General features: G+C 41.5%; 1 protein-coding gene across 3 annotated transcripts in view; it reads left to right on the top strand.

Annotated features, from left to right (window-relative positions):
* The window catches only part of PDE3A (phosphodiesterase 3A), a 268,654-nt gene extending 253,480 nt beyond the window's left edge, over nucleotides 1-15,174 (top strand). For all 3 annotated transcript variants that reach the window (XM_054167687.1, XM_054167686.1, XM_054167684.1), the window contains exons 10-16: nucleotides 1,784-1,895; nucleotides 2,395-2,508; nucleotides 3,963-4,162; nucleotides 6,404-6,607; nucleotides 7,311-7,466; nucleotides 12,142-12,382; nucleotides 14,184-15,174. In XM_054167687.1, coding sequence (XP_054023662.1) covers nucleotides 1,784-1,895; nucleotides 2,395-2,508; nucleotides 3,963-4,162; nucleotides 6,404-6,607; nucleotides 7,311-7,466; nucleotides 12,142-12,382; nucleotides 14,184-14,431 — 1,275 coding nt within the window. In that variant the 3' untranslated portion in view covers nucleotides 14,432-15,174. The remainder of the gene's footprint in view (nucleotides 1-1,783; nucleotides 1,896-2,394; nucleotides 2,509-3,962; nucleotides 4,163-6,403; nucleotides 6,608-7,310; nucleotides 7,467-12,141; nucleotides 12,383-14,183) is intronic.
* Nucleotides 15,175-15,776: the final 602 nt, after the last annotated feature.

Genomic DNA, 15,776 nt, shown 5'->3' with positions numbered 1-15,776 from the left:
TCTCTGCGTCATCACTGCCTATTGGAATACTTTACCAGAGTTAGTTCACATGCAGACCTTTCCTGGTAGGAAATGATTAGGAGGAGAGGTGGGAGGGAAGGTCAATAATGCTGCAAATTCATATCCTTTTTCATTATTCTTACTGTAAAAATCCACAGTGGTAGAATATTTGAGATTTATCTTCATTAAATTTTAGGTGCAGCTATAGATCCTGATTTATATACACACTATGCAGAAAGAAACTGGTATGGAGAGCTGCTTGATTTACATTCAGCTGTAAAATACAAAACATCATTTGTAACTATTTCTGATGGCTCCAGTACTCATCATTCCAAATATGCTTCACATTTCTTAGCTTTGGGCAGATGGTTACCAAGCAGACGGTATCAAAAGGATAGAATTTAGCTAGCAGCAGTAAATAAGGAAAGACACTGAAAGGTTCCAAATCATGGAAGTGAAAAGGTCAGGCAATAATTTTACTATGATCCAATTAGTCTATATATCAAGTTTAAACTTGTCTTCAAAAGTGTCCATTATGCAGCAGCTACTGTCTACATTTCTGAGCATTCACCTCTCCTGGACAGCCTCACAGTCATCTATCACATTCTTCTCTCCAATATATCCTCTCCTGGATGTCTCCTCTCATATTTCTCTGCAGGAACCCTTGGAGCAGCTCTGCTTCCTAAGCCTCTTGCTGCTTCTGAAATCCTGCTGGAGAAGTCACTTGTGCCATTTCACTTCCAAAAACTAAAGGAAATACTGCAAAGGATCCAAAATGTCCTGCACTTTTATCATTCTTTCACTTGCTCTCCCTTTTTCTGAGATTTGATTTGATTCTTGGGTTCCTCTTGAAGAAGTTTGTGGGCACTTTTTTCTTTTTTTTTTTTTTTTTTTCCCAAAATACTAAAGACCTCTGGATATCTGGCCAGCAGGAGCAGGGAAGTCATTGTGCCCCTGTATTCAGCACTGGTTAGGCCACTCCTTGAGTAATGTGCCCAGTTCTGGGCCCCTCAATTTAAGAGGGATATTGAGACACTTGAAGGTGTCCACAGAAGGGCAGCGAGGCTGGGGAGAGGACTTGAGTACAAGCCCTGTGAGGAGAGGCTGAGGGAGCTGGGATTGTTTAACCTGGAGAAGAGGAGGCTCGGGGAAGACCTTATTGCTCTCTCCAACTACCTGAAAGGAGGTTGTAGACACAGGTTGTTGGTCTCTTCTCCCTGGCAACCAGCAACAGAACAAGAGGATACAGTCTCAAGCTCAAGTTTAGGCTTGAAGTGAGGAGAAAGTTCTTCCCAGAAAGAGTAATTGACCATTGGAATGTGCTGCCCAGGGAAGTGGTGGAGTCACCATCCCTGGAAGTGTTCAAGAGGGGATTTGACATGGCACTTGGTGCCATGGTCTAGTCATGAGGTCTGTGGTGACAGGTTGGACTTGATGATCTTTGAGGTCTCTTCCAACCCTGGTGATTCTGTGATCTTCCTTTATGTGTGTGTTTTCCTGAGGTGCTTATAAAATCTGGGAGATCCGTGTGCCTGAAAGGAAGAGAATAGTATCTGGAAGGGTGTAAGGAAGGAATGAGGAGGACCTTTTGGTACTCACAGGTTGTGTGTTTGGCTATCCACATCCCTGTGTAAATACAGATAGCTGCAGATGTACTTGAGAAAATACTATCAGGAAAGCAGCTTTGCATGGGGTAAAATCATAGGAATGGCTTTTATATTATATATACTTTTGAGAAGTTTTATGGTCTGGTTAGCAATGTGGGTGTTTTGGTTTTTCTCAGGTATCATACAGGCTTTTTGAAGACATGGGACTGTTTGAAACCTTTAAAATACCAGTGAGGGAATTTATGAACTACTTTCATGCCTTGGAATGTGGATACCGAGAGATTCCTTGTAAGTAAAAATTCCCAGCAGCGCCTAAGTTTGCTTAAGTAGAGTCAGGTAAGTCACCTGCCTTGCTTTTAGAAGCTAGGTCAAATCTAGCTGCAGAAGTAGATGAGGCTATACCACTGTTTACATTTTAATTAGAGATCAACAGAGCATGTTTACCTGATGACATTCAAGTAGCAGAAGGCAACCACTGGAGTAAAGGACTGGAGCTGGTAGTGCAGGCTCTTTGTGTAACACTTTGTTTGCAAAGTTTCCTCCATTGCAGACCCCACTGCTTCTCTGTTATTTTCTCTTTCTTGGCTGGTGTGAGACAAATCACTGAATGTGATTCACCTTTAGTAAAACAGCATTTACAGAACTATTTTTCAGCAGTTTTTCATGTTTGTGGTAACATTTGATTTGTCTGTGCTCTGTTGAATGGTACCCACTAGATGGTGCTGATCTCCCTTTGTTGGAAATATTCTTCAGGTTTACTAACAGAGTAATTTGCTTTGTATCAAAGATCACAACCGAATCCATGCAACTGATGTTCTACATGCTGTTTGGTACCTTACTACTCAGCCCATCCCAGGACTCCCAACTGTGATTAATGATCATGGGTCAGCAAGCGACTCAGGTACAGCTCAAGTGTATATGTTGTCATTTGAAAGGGGTTTTATTTTGCCATAGAATTCACTGTCCAAAAGCCAACAGCTGAAGATTCTACATTCAGAAGCACATTGGGTGGTGAATGTGTTAACCTATGTTTGTGTAGAATTATAGAACTGTTGAGGTTGGAAGAGACCTTTGAGTTCGTGAAGTCCAACATCTCACCCAGAGCTCACAATCCCACCACTGCTGCTAGGCCACTGCCACTAAACCACATTGCTCAGCACCACATCCGTGGATCTTTTAAATCCTTCCAGGGATGGTGACTCTGCCTGCTGCCTAGGCAGCCTGTTTCAGTGCCTGAGAACCCTTTCTGGGAAGAAATTGTTCCTAATATCCAATCTGAACCTTGTCTGGCACAACTCGAATCCTTTTGTTCTTGTCCTGTCACACTGAGCATTCTGAGACTGACCCCCACTTGACTCCAACCTCCTTTGAGGTAGTTGTAGAGGGCAATGAGATCTTGCCTTATGTAACTTTGAAGAGAATGGAATGAGTCCTTCAAAACCTAATACTTTATATTTTAATACATTTACTCTGGAGGTCCCTTCCAACCCCTAAGGTTCTGTGGTTTGAGAATGTGTGGATACAAACCATTGTTGCCACTTGGTTTTTACAATAGCCTTTTTTCTAGGAAATCTCTATTAGTATTGCTTTTCAGCACTGCTCCAGAAGTAGTGTAACTTCTAAATCCTCAAACCTTGCATTGTTTTGGTATAACAAAACCTTTGAGGCGTACAGGTTGTGCCATGTACTTGCTGCTGCTTGGCTCTCATTAAGTATTTGTTTGCCTCTCCTCATTGTCTCCAAAGTAAGAGGCTTTTTACCATTTTGCAACTAGTTCCACTGTAGCAACTAGAGGACCTGTCTGTATTTTGTGAGAGTCCTGAGGGACTTATTGGAAATTCAGGAATTTGTTCTGCAAAAGCCACTTCAAGTTTTCCTTCTTTCTTTCGATCGTGTTTGTGTGGCACATACATACAATTTTTGAAACTCTTCAGGATGTTTTGGTGGGGTGGTAAATGCTTTTATTCCTGAAAAATGTTATTATCAAGAGTTGGTGGAGACTTTTTAGGTGAGGTGAAATGGCTGGAATAAAAGGGATTGAGTTTTGGGTCTTTTTGGTGTTTGTTATTTGAAAGACATTGCACTCAAGCAGATCAAATAAGCAAAGCCTTTCCCTCAGTGTCCCCCTCTGACAGACATGTTCAAGCTGCTTCCACAAGAGGCTATCAGAAGAGAAGGATTATCAGTAAAAATCCAGATCTAGACCTTTGGATTGGAGAGTGTGCACCATGGGTTTAGTCTTCTGTTATGTATCACGAATTTACTCCTTTTCCTGCTTTGTTGCTTCTCTCTGTTTCAGTAAGTCACTGAAAAAACTGGTAAGGATTTGTGGTTTTTTCCTTTATTTCTACTCAGATTCTGACAGTGGAATCACTCATGGCCATATGGGTTACGTGTTTTCAAAGACATACACACCTACAGATGACAGCTATGGATGTCTGGCTGGCAACATCCCTGCTCTTGAGTTGATGGCTCTTTATGTAGCTGCAGCCATGCACGATTATGATCATCCAGGAAGGACCAATGCCTTTTTGGTAGCAACGAGTGCTCCTCAGGTAAATAAATCTCAAGCAGTGTTGCAGTTAAGTTCAGAAGGTTCTTAGTAACATCTTACCCTTGCCTGTGGCTTCTGTGAAGCACAAGTCTACTAAATATTTTGAAGCAGCTGATCAAAGTGACAGAAGTAATCACTTCTCTTGGGTATTACTAGTAAGAGTCTTCTTACACATTCCACCACCCTCAGTAGACCTGTTAAGAAAGGTACTGATAAAATGCCTCTGAGCTAATGCTCTGCTGACTGATAGGGAATCTGTAACTGTGAAATAAAGAAGGATTTCACTATTATTCACAAAATGATCAGAATAAAATTAAAAAACACCTGTAGAGTTGCCAGATACAAGTTAGTTTGTGCATGCTCATAACATATTCTCTTGTTGTTCCTATAGAATATGAGCAGCTGCAGTGTTTTATGAATGTATTTTTACACAATGCATCTATCAGGACAGGGGAGTGTGTGCCAAATTAGCTCAGATTCGTAAATGAGGAATTGAGGCTTACCTAAGGTTACACAGAAGTTGCTGCCAATGCTGGAAGTTGAATTCTGAGTCAACCATTTATTGGCTTAATTATGAGATCATTTTTCCTTGCTCTACATAGCTGACCTGTCTTGCTTCAGCATACTGTGCTGGAAAATAACTCAATGGACAAGGGGAGAAAGAAAAAGATAACCTAATGGTGAGAAGAAGTTGGGTAGAGGTGCAGAAATTCTAGATTTACTCCCCAGCTTTGCTACAGACTTCCTCTCTCATCAAGAGCAGGTTGCCTGCACTTACTCTATATTAGTTCTCTAATAATTCTCAGCCTTGCAACATCTTTGTGTGATCAAGAACCTTGAAAATCTGGCCAGGTATAGAGACTGATGGAAGATGTAAGCTAGCCTTAAATCTGCTTTTAGGAAGTGAATGCTGTAGCTATAGCTTTGAAAAATCAATGAGGGAAGTTAAATAATTAGCCTTACTAGAGTGCCCCTGGTTTGAAAATAAATTACTGAGAAAAATTCACATTCTTCTTGATGTTTTGGGAGGTGGTGTTTGGGATTTTATTTTAATCTTATACCACCTGAATTTTGTAGAACTTTTGTTTGGCATCTAGTTTTTCTCTTCTTTTTTATGACAAGCAGTATCAACTTCCAGTAACAACAAAGTGCTGCTGTACTAAAAATCTACCCTCAAGTGGCAGGCCTGGGTAGCAGAATGTTTCTGTCTCAAAAGTTATGCTCACTGTGCAGTTAGGCATAACGAGCCTGGATGCACGCCTGTGTGATCTGCTCTAGGTGATCCTGCTCTGGCAGCGGGCTTGGATTAGATAATCTTTCAAGGTCCCTTCCAACCCCTAACATTCTGTGATTCTGTGAAAATAAAGTCATTTCAGCAGCCTGTTCTCTGGGGAAAAGAATAGATTCTGTTCTTTAGGATAGGATTAATTTTTTATTCATCTGTAGGTGACAGAAAAATAGAAATGAAGTGAAAAGCCACTGGAACATACATGTGTATGTTTGTGTAAAAATTACACAACTTGTATCTGTTTGACAGAGAAACCTATTTCCAAAAGCTTTTATTTCCATTAACTAAATTGTCAAAAGACAAAATGTTTCTGAAGTGGAGAGATTTCCAGGATGGTTGTTCCCTACAGCCCATTTTTCAGGTCTTCCTTTTGCTTTTGAACAGAATTGCCATCAGTCCGAGAGTTATGCATCTTGGTTTGGTAAATATTTAACCAATTTTGGATTTTAACACAGCGAGATCTGTCAGGCTTGAGTTTGTGTTGTATGATTGCAAACTAGAATTTCACCTGTTTCTGTGTTTGGAATCAGTCCAACATGGATGGAACAGCCAAAGACACCAAAGACCATAATCTCTGTTAAGTGGGATGAGTTCTGAGAAACAGGGAGACAGCACACCTGTATTATGTTAGTCATGCATTTATGGCCTGACACAGAATAATCTATTGTCATAGTGTTCAGTCAGGAACCAAAGACCCTTGACCATGAAAGACCCTGATTTTTCAAGTCAGTCTTGCGCTAAATTTGCATCACCACAACTTATCGCAGTGCCTGCTATTAGTCCTGCCAAAATCCTATCTTCAAACCTCAACAAGTTCTTTAAAAACGCAAGCACAAATCAGCCGAACCTGAACCTCCCTTATGCTTCATCCCCATGGCATTCTTCTTTCTGCATTGTAGTGTTTCTTTTGCTTAGAAGTTTCTCAGCTTTCAGCTTCCCACATTGCTCTCGCAGGCAGTGCTGTACAACGACCGCTCTGTCCTGGAGAACCATCACGCTGCTGCTGCCTGGAACCTTTTCATGTCGAGGCCAGAATACAACTTCTTGGTCAACCTTGACCACGTGGAGTTCAAGCATTTCCGCTTCCTTGTCATTGAGGCAATTTTGGCTACTGACCTGAAGAAACATTTTGATTTTGTTGCCAAATTCAATGCCAAGGTAAGAAAATGTCTTCAAGTTTCTGGTAGATAGAAAAGATGGTGTGGGGCTTGGTAGTGCCACAGTGAAGGGCTGGAAAGGCTGCTGTGTTGCTCTTTCTTCTGAAGGTTATTTTGGCTGCTATTCTGTTGAATATTAATCTTCTGTTATTTTTTGCTTAAATATAGTGGCACAGCTTCTTTTCTTATATAGGTTCAGGGTTTTTTTTTCAAAAAGTGATTTAAGGCTAAAGATATTATGGATATTATCCCACTTACATCTTGCTTTTCAACATTTTTTTCTTGTTCACTGACACCTTAGACCTATTAGCAAAGGTGTCCAGTTCTGGGCCCCTCAGTTCAAAAAGGACAGAGAGCTGCTTGAAAGAGTCCAGCACAGAGCCACAAAGATGATGAAGAGAGTGGAACATCTCCCAGCTGAGGAAAGGCTGAGGGAGCTGAGTCTCTTTAGCTCGGAGAAGAGGAGCCTGAGGAGTGACCTCATTCATGCTTATAAAGATATGGAGGACAGAGTCAGGCTTTCTTTTTATGTATCACTCTACAGCTCATTGTAAATTCCAGCTTTGGGTTAGGTTACCTGCCTACACTTGGGATTTTGTTAAATAGCTAAGTATCCTGTAAGATAGTGAAGGACAGAACTTCCTCTTTGGATGCATTCTTTTAGCCAGGCTTACTGCCGTGGTTTTCCTTCTTCTGCCTTTTAGGTGAATGATGATGTTGGAATTGACTGGACTAATGAGAATGACCGCTTGCTGGTTTGCCAAATGTGCATAAAACTGGCTGACATAAACGGGCCTGCAAAATGCAAGGATTTGCATCTCCAGTGGACAGAAGGCATTGTCAATGAGTTTTATGAACAGGTAAATAAATTCATGTCCAGGATGGTATCTGCTGGTTGTATGTCTTGAATCCCAGAAATCGGGGCTGAAAGGGATGGCTGGTTACACTAGTCCATCAGTTAGCTGGATCAGTGACAGTCCATTTGTCACTGAAGCTTCTGATGAGTCCTTAAATCCCATTTGATGATAGGATTTTTACAGGCTTAAATGTTCCAGTCTGGCACTGTTCTTACAGTGGTTGTGGCAAAAAACTTTTTCTTTCCTCCTTTCTTTTCTTTTTTGATTTCTTTCTTCTGTTGAAAGTCATCATTTCTCCCTTTCAGGTTTCTTTAGTGCAAACTATCTGTTCTTACTCTCATCTTTTCTTTTCAAGACATCAGCTGGCTCTCATTACTCTCTTCTGCAGCCACTCTAGATGGACACAACAGACCAGAGGAATTTAGAGTTCTCTGTGGGCCACATCTCTGTTCACACATGCAGAATCTTACTGTTATAGCCACGTTCAGTACATAGGCTTTTAGTTTATCACAGACTGACCATATCTGCTCCCTACACATTGATCATACTTATTTTTTAAGTCAACACTTTCAGAAGGTTGTCCATACTACTGCACTAATTATGCAAGGCTTAGCTGATGGTAGCACGTAGAAGGAGGACAGCCACTGATTCATTTACAAAGAGCTGGGAATACAGCCAGGCACTGGTCTTCTACTGCCAGGTGTAAGGGAGCCTTTAATTGAACCTTTTCTCATTATAAACTATTTAGCCCTGCTGAGTACAAGAAACAGGACTTTTCCCACACAATTTCTCCATTTCCTGAGTGGGAACATATTCTGAATGTGCTGGTTAGAGTAAACTCCACATATCCTGTTTTTTTTGAGAGGGAGCAAGAGAGCAAAATCACTGAACCAGACACCCCAAAGATGTCTCAGAGAGGCTGTGCAGTAACTCAAAGTCACAGACTAATCCTTTTGAAAGCCTTTTCATCATCCCTTAAAGTTACTGTACTTACAGTTTGGAAAAAAAACCAGCAACAAACAAAGCAAAACAAAACAAAAACAACCACAGGATTTCCTGCTGTAGCTGCCTTCTGGAGTATGTAAAGAAATAGGGAAAGGGACAAAATTCAGACACTGACTTGCAGCTCCTTCATTTATTTCAAATCTCCAGAGGAATAGAAAGAATAGCAACCTTCAAATATATTTCATATACAGTTAGTGCCATTTTTCTTTTTATTTTTGGTTGTGTTACAGAGAGCAAGTCCATGATGACAGCAATCAACCTTCATTTCCCATGTTGTTCTCCATATTTGTTTTCATTACAACTCTCCCAACAAATAGTGTTTAATTCTGGTGATGATCATAGCTTGTGCAGACAAAACCTGTTAATGAGGTCTATGATATGACTCTCCTTTGATCCAACATAATTAATGTCAGAGGGCACTAATTGCTCCAGTACATTAATATCATCAAAGTGTTGGATAGTGAGCTCTGAATCAAGCCTGGGAGGAACATTTGTGGGAGGATACCGTGTTAGGAATCTGGGTAATTTTCCGTCGCTCAGAAAGGTGTGCTGCTAATGTTTTCAGGCTCTTGGAAGCTGCTGCAAAGGTCTATTGGAGATTATCTTTCTTACAATCCTGTAATGAAAAATAAAAATAGAGATTTATCTTCTCTGCAAGATTTGATTCAGAATAGCACATCTGTTACCTTTGCTACTGGCATTCCTTTTGGCACAGAGATTGTGGACAAACGTTTTGACACTCTTGGCTTGCGAATTCCAAGAGGTCAGGGGATATTAATACTAGATGCTAGAGGTTTGGGGGATTGGTTTTGTTTTAACAGACCATGTGTGTTCACTGTACTGAGAAATCAGTGTGCCCCAGTGGATTTCCTGGTTTGTTGGTTTTTTGCACAGCATGAATTGCCATGCTGACAGGATACTGATGGAATTGAAAACAGATAATGTTTTCTTCCTAGGACTTATTTTTGACATTAAGGAGGACAAGCCAGGTTCTCGGTTATTTAACCTGGGGTAGGATCTGATTTTCTGCTAAGAGACATCTATCAAACCATTTTCACCTTGCTTTTGGTTCTATTTTTTATTTTTTTTCTGAGAAGGGAAAAACCTGAACTTTCTCACTTCTAAAAAGGAGAATTTTCTGGGAAGCTTGATTTTCCCTAGAATTATTATCAAAAAGCATACACATTTCAACCTGTGAAAACAATGAACTCTTTCTTGAATTTCCCTTAATAAACTCCAATTCCCTTGAAGAATTTAACTCCATTATAAATAAATAAAATCCCTTATTAAAACTGTGCTGCATAGAAACATTCAAAATCCTGTGTCATACAAAAGAAACATTGCACTCTGTTTCTTTTTCTTCTCCCCACATGCATACTTAGTTGAAGACAGGTTAGACATATTAAAAAGACTCAAGAAACACAGTGCAAAGTATTTCATATGATAAATCACATTGCAATGGAGCCATAGAACAGAATCATAGAATCAGTCAGGGTTGGAAGGGACCACAAGGATCACCTAGTTCCAACTCCCCTGCCATGGGCAGGGACACCCCACACTAGATCAGGCTGGCCAGAGCCTCATCCAGCCTGGTCTTAAACACCTCCAGGGATGGGGCCTCAACCACCTCCCTGGACAACCCATTCCAGGGCTTCACTGCTCTCATGGTGAAGAACTTCCTCCTCACGTCCAGCCTGAATCTCCCCACCTCCAGCTTCATTCCATTCCCCCTAGTCCTATCACTACCTGATATCCTGAGAAGTCCCTCCCCAGCCTTCTTGTAGCCCCCTTCAGATACTGGAAGGCCACAATTAGGTCACCTCGGAGTCTTCTTTTCTCCAGACTGAACAGCCCCAACTCTTTCAGTCTGTCCTCACAGGAGAGGTGCTCCAGCCCTCTGATCATCCTCGTGGCCCTTCTCTGGACACCTTCCAGCACGTCCATATCCCTCTTGTATTAGGGGCTCCAGAACTGGATGCAGTACTCCAGGTGGGGTCTCACAAGAGCTGAGTAGAGGGGGAGAACCTGAAAAAAGAACTTGTAACCATTTCAACAGTCAGCTTTCTTCCTGCTACTGACATCTCACAGCCAGGCAGTCTCAGATGGGTTACTGTAAAGAGCAAGCGCTTTCTAATTTCCTTGCTATTTCCACGTTTTGTTAACATTAATATTTTACATTTAATAATTCACTATAACATTTCAAGGTAGGTTATAATTAAAAGTAACTAAACAAAGCACAAGGAAGTAAACATTTGTAGCACATTTAACTGTTGTTCTTGGTCCTCCCTGATACCAACAGGATGTTAACCAGATACAGTTCATGACTTTTGCAGAATTTACATTACAGGGAGATCACAGAATGGTAGGGGGTGGAAGGGACCTCAAAAGATTGTCCAAGACCCCTGCCAGAGCGGGATCACCTAGAGTAGGTCACACAAGAATGCATCCAGGCAGATTTAGGATGTCTTCTGTCACCCTCACAGTGAAAAAGTTTTTCCTTGTGTTCACTTGGAACCCCCTCTGCCTCAGCTTGCACCCTTGCCCTTTGTCCTGTCATTGGACATCACTAAGCAGACATCCTGCTTAGTCCTGTCATTGGACATCACTGGCTCCATCCTCCTGACAGTCACCCTTCACATCTTTATAAACATGAATGAGGTCACCCCTCAGTCTCCTCCAAGCTGAAGAGCCCCAGCTCCCTCAGCCTTTCCTCAGAAGGAAGATGTTCCACTCCCATAGGTGTTTGGGCAATCTTTAAATTTGGGCAATGATGGAATTTGAAAATATCTGTCCAAATGCTAATCTTTATTCTCAAATATAGACCTCTGTATTATAGTAAAACATTAATTTACACATGAGGCTTTGTTAGGGGAATTACCATTCTGTCTTTACATAACAGCTAAAAGCTCATTGATATCACCAGAATTTTTGCTGTGATAAGAATAAGTGAGTATATCAGACTTGGTTCTGCAAAAAAGTTTTACCTTCTTTTATACCATGAGAGGAGGGAGGAAAAAGTCTTCCCATGCCTCCACTCTTAACTTCTTCCCCCAAGAAAAGCGAGCAAAAAGTTTCATGGGAAAGATTTGCTGCTTCTGAGTAACTCCTGATTTCATCAGGATCATTCCAGTAGTCCTAGGAAACAAATGCAACCCAAAGGTAATAAGACTTCTCCATATTTTGTAGACTGAGGAGAAAATCAATCAGAAAACTACTTCAATGAGATAACCCTTGCCTGTAGAAGTATAGTCTTGTTCCCTGCAAACAGGTGGCTAACTGCGAGGTTGTTTTGAGCTAACAGAATGGATTTTTGTAAATAATGTCAAAGGCAAGTGGAGGGGAGAGGAGGAGAAGGGAAAGGAATAATCTTCAGATTTTCACACTCACAGTGCTAAGTACAGGACAAGGAGAGTGGACATCATTTTGCACTACCACCCTTGTTAAATTCACTCTCAGTTGTGGGTCCTCTCAGAAGAAAAGAGCTGTAGCTTTGATTAACTATTTGACATGATGGCACCGTAGCAATGTCACGCTGACATGCTATGGAGGAGGCATTTGAGTTGAATCATTTTTCTTTCATCATTTTTAATTGGTTTGATATTCATTACTCCTTTTTGTGACTTGGTTTTGTTTCATTTACTTCAGAGAAATTACCACTATTTTTCATATCCAGGGTGATGAAGAGGCTAGCCTGGGCTTGCCGATCAGCCCTTTCATGGATCGCTCTGCTCCTCAGCTGGCACACCTCCAGGAATCTTTCATCACTCACATTGTGGGACCACTATGTAACTCCTATGACTCAGCGGGGCTAATGCCAGGGAAATGGATAGAAGATAGTGATGAGTCAGGAGACACTGATGAACACGAAGAGGAAGAAACAGCAGAAATGGAAACTTGTGAAAATGCAGAATCCAGTAAGTTGTTTACATTTTTCAACTAAACAAGTTCCATGTTGCGACCACAACTAAGCAGCCACATTATAAAAGCATAGAGACCATGAGCTCAACAGGTTCAGTATGGACCCCCCCCAGGGTTGCAGTTATTCAGTGCTGTCCTTGGTGAAGCTGGCAGGTAGCCAATTACGTTGGTAATGAAGACATTCCAAGGTCTTACAGGTCGTGGATGTTCTAAACTTTCTCAGTATAACAAAACAAAAGGTTGAGATCTGAGATGCAGAGATTCTAAGACTTGTGTTAAAAAATGGTGAAGATCTTCTTCTTGATGAAAATGCCTTTTAGGCAGGTGGAAATGTAGTTGTGGCAGAAAACATCCTGATAATTCACTAAAGCAATAGAGTCAAATTTAAGAGTTAGAAAACCTTAAGTTAAATAATAATTGTTTTCACTGTTATGCAGGCACATGTAATTGTGATGCATCTGTAAGAATTACACAGGCTCAGTCTTCAGTGATTCAGACAAATTTTAACACTACTGCAAGTGCTTGCTGGTAGCTGCAGAACACAGCAAGATGTGGGATCACCCGGGAAACCCAGGAGAAAATGTCCTGCTGCGGCATTGGCAGGGCAGAGGCTTCTTATTAGTGCTAAACCTGAAGGTTTCCTACAGGGAGCCAAGGGCTTTCTAATGAAGGATTGAGTTGGATTTCGTCTGTTGCTCAGTGAAAAGCTCTTTGTTTCCAATTCAAAAGCTTCAAGGGCTAAACGTTTTGGATCCTGACACAGGCATACTTCAGGCAACCTGCAAATACTAATCCACGCAAATTTATTTTGTACAAAACATTCCTCTACGTCACCTTCTCTAAAGGGGGAAAAAAAACTCAGCAGTTGTCTTTGAAGGAGTTATTATTTCAGTTCCGTGACTACCACTGCCACTGTTAATGACCAGGGAAAATTGTCAAGCTTTGTACTGTTAAGGAGTTAACAGTCTGTGCTGAACAGACTGCACTGGCACAGGAAAAACCCGTGCTTCAATCAGCAAAACACTTGGAGCGCAACTCTGTCAGGAGCCATGAGAACTACCAGTGGGAAAAACATTTTATAGGATAACAGCAGGGAACTGATGCTTCAAAAAGACAAGCAAGCTCTCTGACAATATTTTGCTATGTGACAGCTACTTCAGCGGTCAGACTCCGCTGCCAAAGAGATTTTGTACAAAGTCTTTGAGGTCTTCTCCACCATGATGCTGGAGCAGTAATCTCTGACTTTGAACAGAAAACACAGGGAGGGATTGTCTCCTCTGATTACTAGTGCTTGCTTATTCATTATCCTTTTACAGCTCAGACCAGAAATAATTGTGGATACAACCACGTCAGGATTGTTTTTTTATAGGACAATCAGCAGGGATTCGTTGTGAGCAGGGAGGAGACACAGAGTTAAATGTATTGTAATGGAGTAGGTCAATCATGGTCTTTAAGTACTTGATTTAAAAAAATACTACCAGAAACAGCTCAGCAATGTGTTTCATACATACTTGTTCAAGCACTAGATGTCTCTGTGAGCTGCATAGTCAGGGACAACCTGAAGCCTATGATAGGATGAAACTGGCGCTCAAAATCTGCAGGAACCCAATTTGCTTTCACGGAGATCTGGAGAGGCAAAGCATTCTGAATTTGAAGACTGTTTGAGTTTTGTGGGGTTTAAAAATCTGTCGGTGAAGTTCCTGTATGTCATATACACCCTGACTGCTTCCTATGCCTTTAGTTCCTTTTCCTTCTCTTACAGAAAATAGTACATTAATGTCACATGGTATTTTACAGAAAAGAAGAAGTTCAAGAGGAGAAAAATCTACTGTCAGATCACTCAGCACCTGCTTCAGAACCATAAAATGTGGAAGAAAGTAATTGAAGATGAGGAGAGGTTAGCCGGGACAGAGAAGCAAGGCACGGAGCAATCCACGCTGTACCAATCTTCAGAACAAATCCAGGCCATCAGGGAAGAGGAGGAGGAGAAAGGGAAGCCCAAGAGGGATAAAGAGGAGAGCACAACTCTAGAACCAAACCAATGACAATATTCACAGCAGTATTTTAAGACAGAGTGACTCGTGCACAAACTCTTTCTCAAGCCAGCACAGCATTTAGACACAACACTGTAGAAGTATGGGATAATGCGCCTACAGCTGTTTAATTTGTTTCTCTTTCCTTTTCATGGTGAGGTACATTGTTTAAACTCCTGTGCTCAAGGAAGCTTTCACACTGCGACACCGGCTTTTACAGACTTTCCTTAGAGAGATTTGGGGTGGGTGGAATTATATAAATATATATAAATATATATATATATAGCCAGGGTTATTGGCTATGCACTTCAGCAAAATACATTTAATGATATATTATGGTCACTGTGATATTTACAGATGAGAGCTAAGGAAATGCTGTATCTAAAGCACATTTGCAATTAACAGTAAGGTACCAGTTAAGTAGCTTTTTCTCTTGATGCTGAGGGATAAAAGTTCCATAGCTTTACATGAGTGCTGATACATCCTGCCAACATACATGTGTGTGAGGGCGTGTGTGCAAGTGTGAGTGGATGTGATGTAATATAGCAGAGTTGGAGTTCTTATTACACTAGGTGTAGCACATCTGAATACACAACAACAAACCGAAGGCCAGAAACCATTTTAAGGAGCTTTGCATTCCCCATAGCCTTCCAGGTCACAGTTGGCACTCTAGCTGCATGCAGCAGCCTATCAGCAGGGGCCACGGTGGCGTGGGCTGCTGGCTTGGCCCCATCTGGCTGTGCAGGGTTTCCTGCCTTCTCTTTCTCCTTCTCCTCTGCACTTCCCAAAATGCTGGCAAAAGGGATGTGCCAAGCAATTTATTTCCCCAAGGGAGTTACAAGGGACTTTGTGGCATGCTGGTATGTCCCCCTTGAGAGGACTTGTCCCTCCGTATACTTCTGGGTGCGTGAATGGCTGCGAGGGTCAGTGTGTGCATTTGGGCAGGAGAGAGCAGAAAGCAAACGTGTGTACGTACGCAGAAACCAGAGACACGCTGTCATCTAACCTTACGCCTCTGTGCATCAGTGGCCAATTTAAGAATCATTTAAGAAAGAAGCTAAACTACATCTCTTGAAAGCAAAAGAAAGGGAATATGGGGGCCGTGCCCTTCCTCAGAGCAAAAGGCAAATGATGCATTAGGAGCAGCGTGGGGGACAGGTGCCAGTGCTGTGTTGGCTGAAAACTTGCACACCTCAGCAACCACTCACATGAGCTTCAGAGAACTTGGGTTTGAGTGCGAGATGCTGAATGAGAGCAGTTTGCTGCTGGCATTCTGCTTAGAAGCAGCATGTTTGTTCCCACCAATATTTTTTTTTGTTTCCTTTTATTTTTAAGATAAAGGAAAAGATGAGGCCTG

The sequence above is a fragment of the Dryobates pubescens genome, chromosome 15 (assembly GCF_014839835.1).
Source record: "Dryobates pubescens isolate bDryPub1 chromosome 15, bDryPub1.pri, whole genome shotgun sequence".
NCBI lineage: Eukaryota > Metazoa > Chordata > Aves > Piciformes > Picidae > Dryobates > Dryobates pubescens.
Note: the sequence above shows the minus strand (reverse complement) of the source record. Positions and strands in the feature narration are given on the sequence as shown.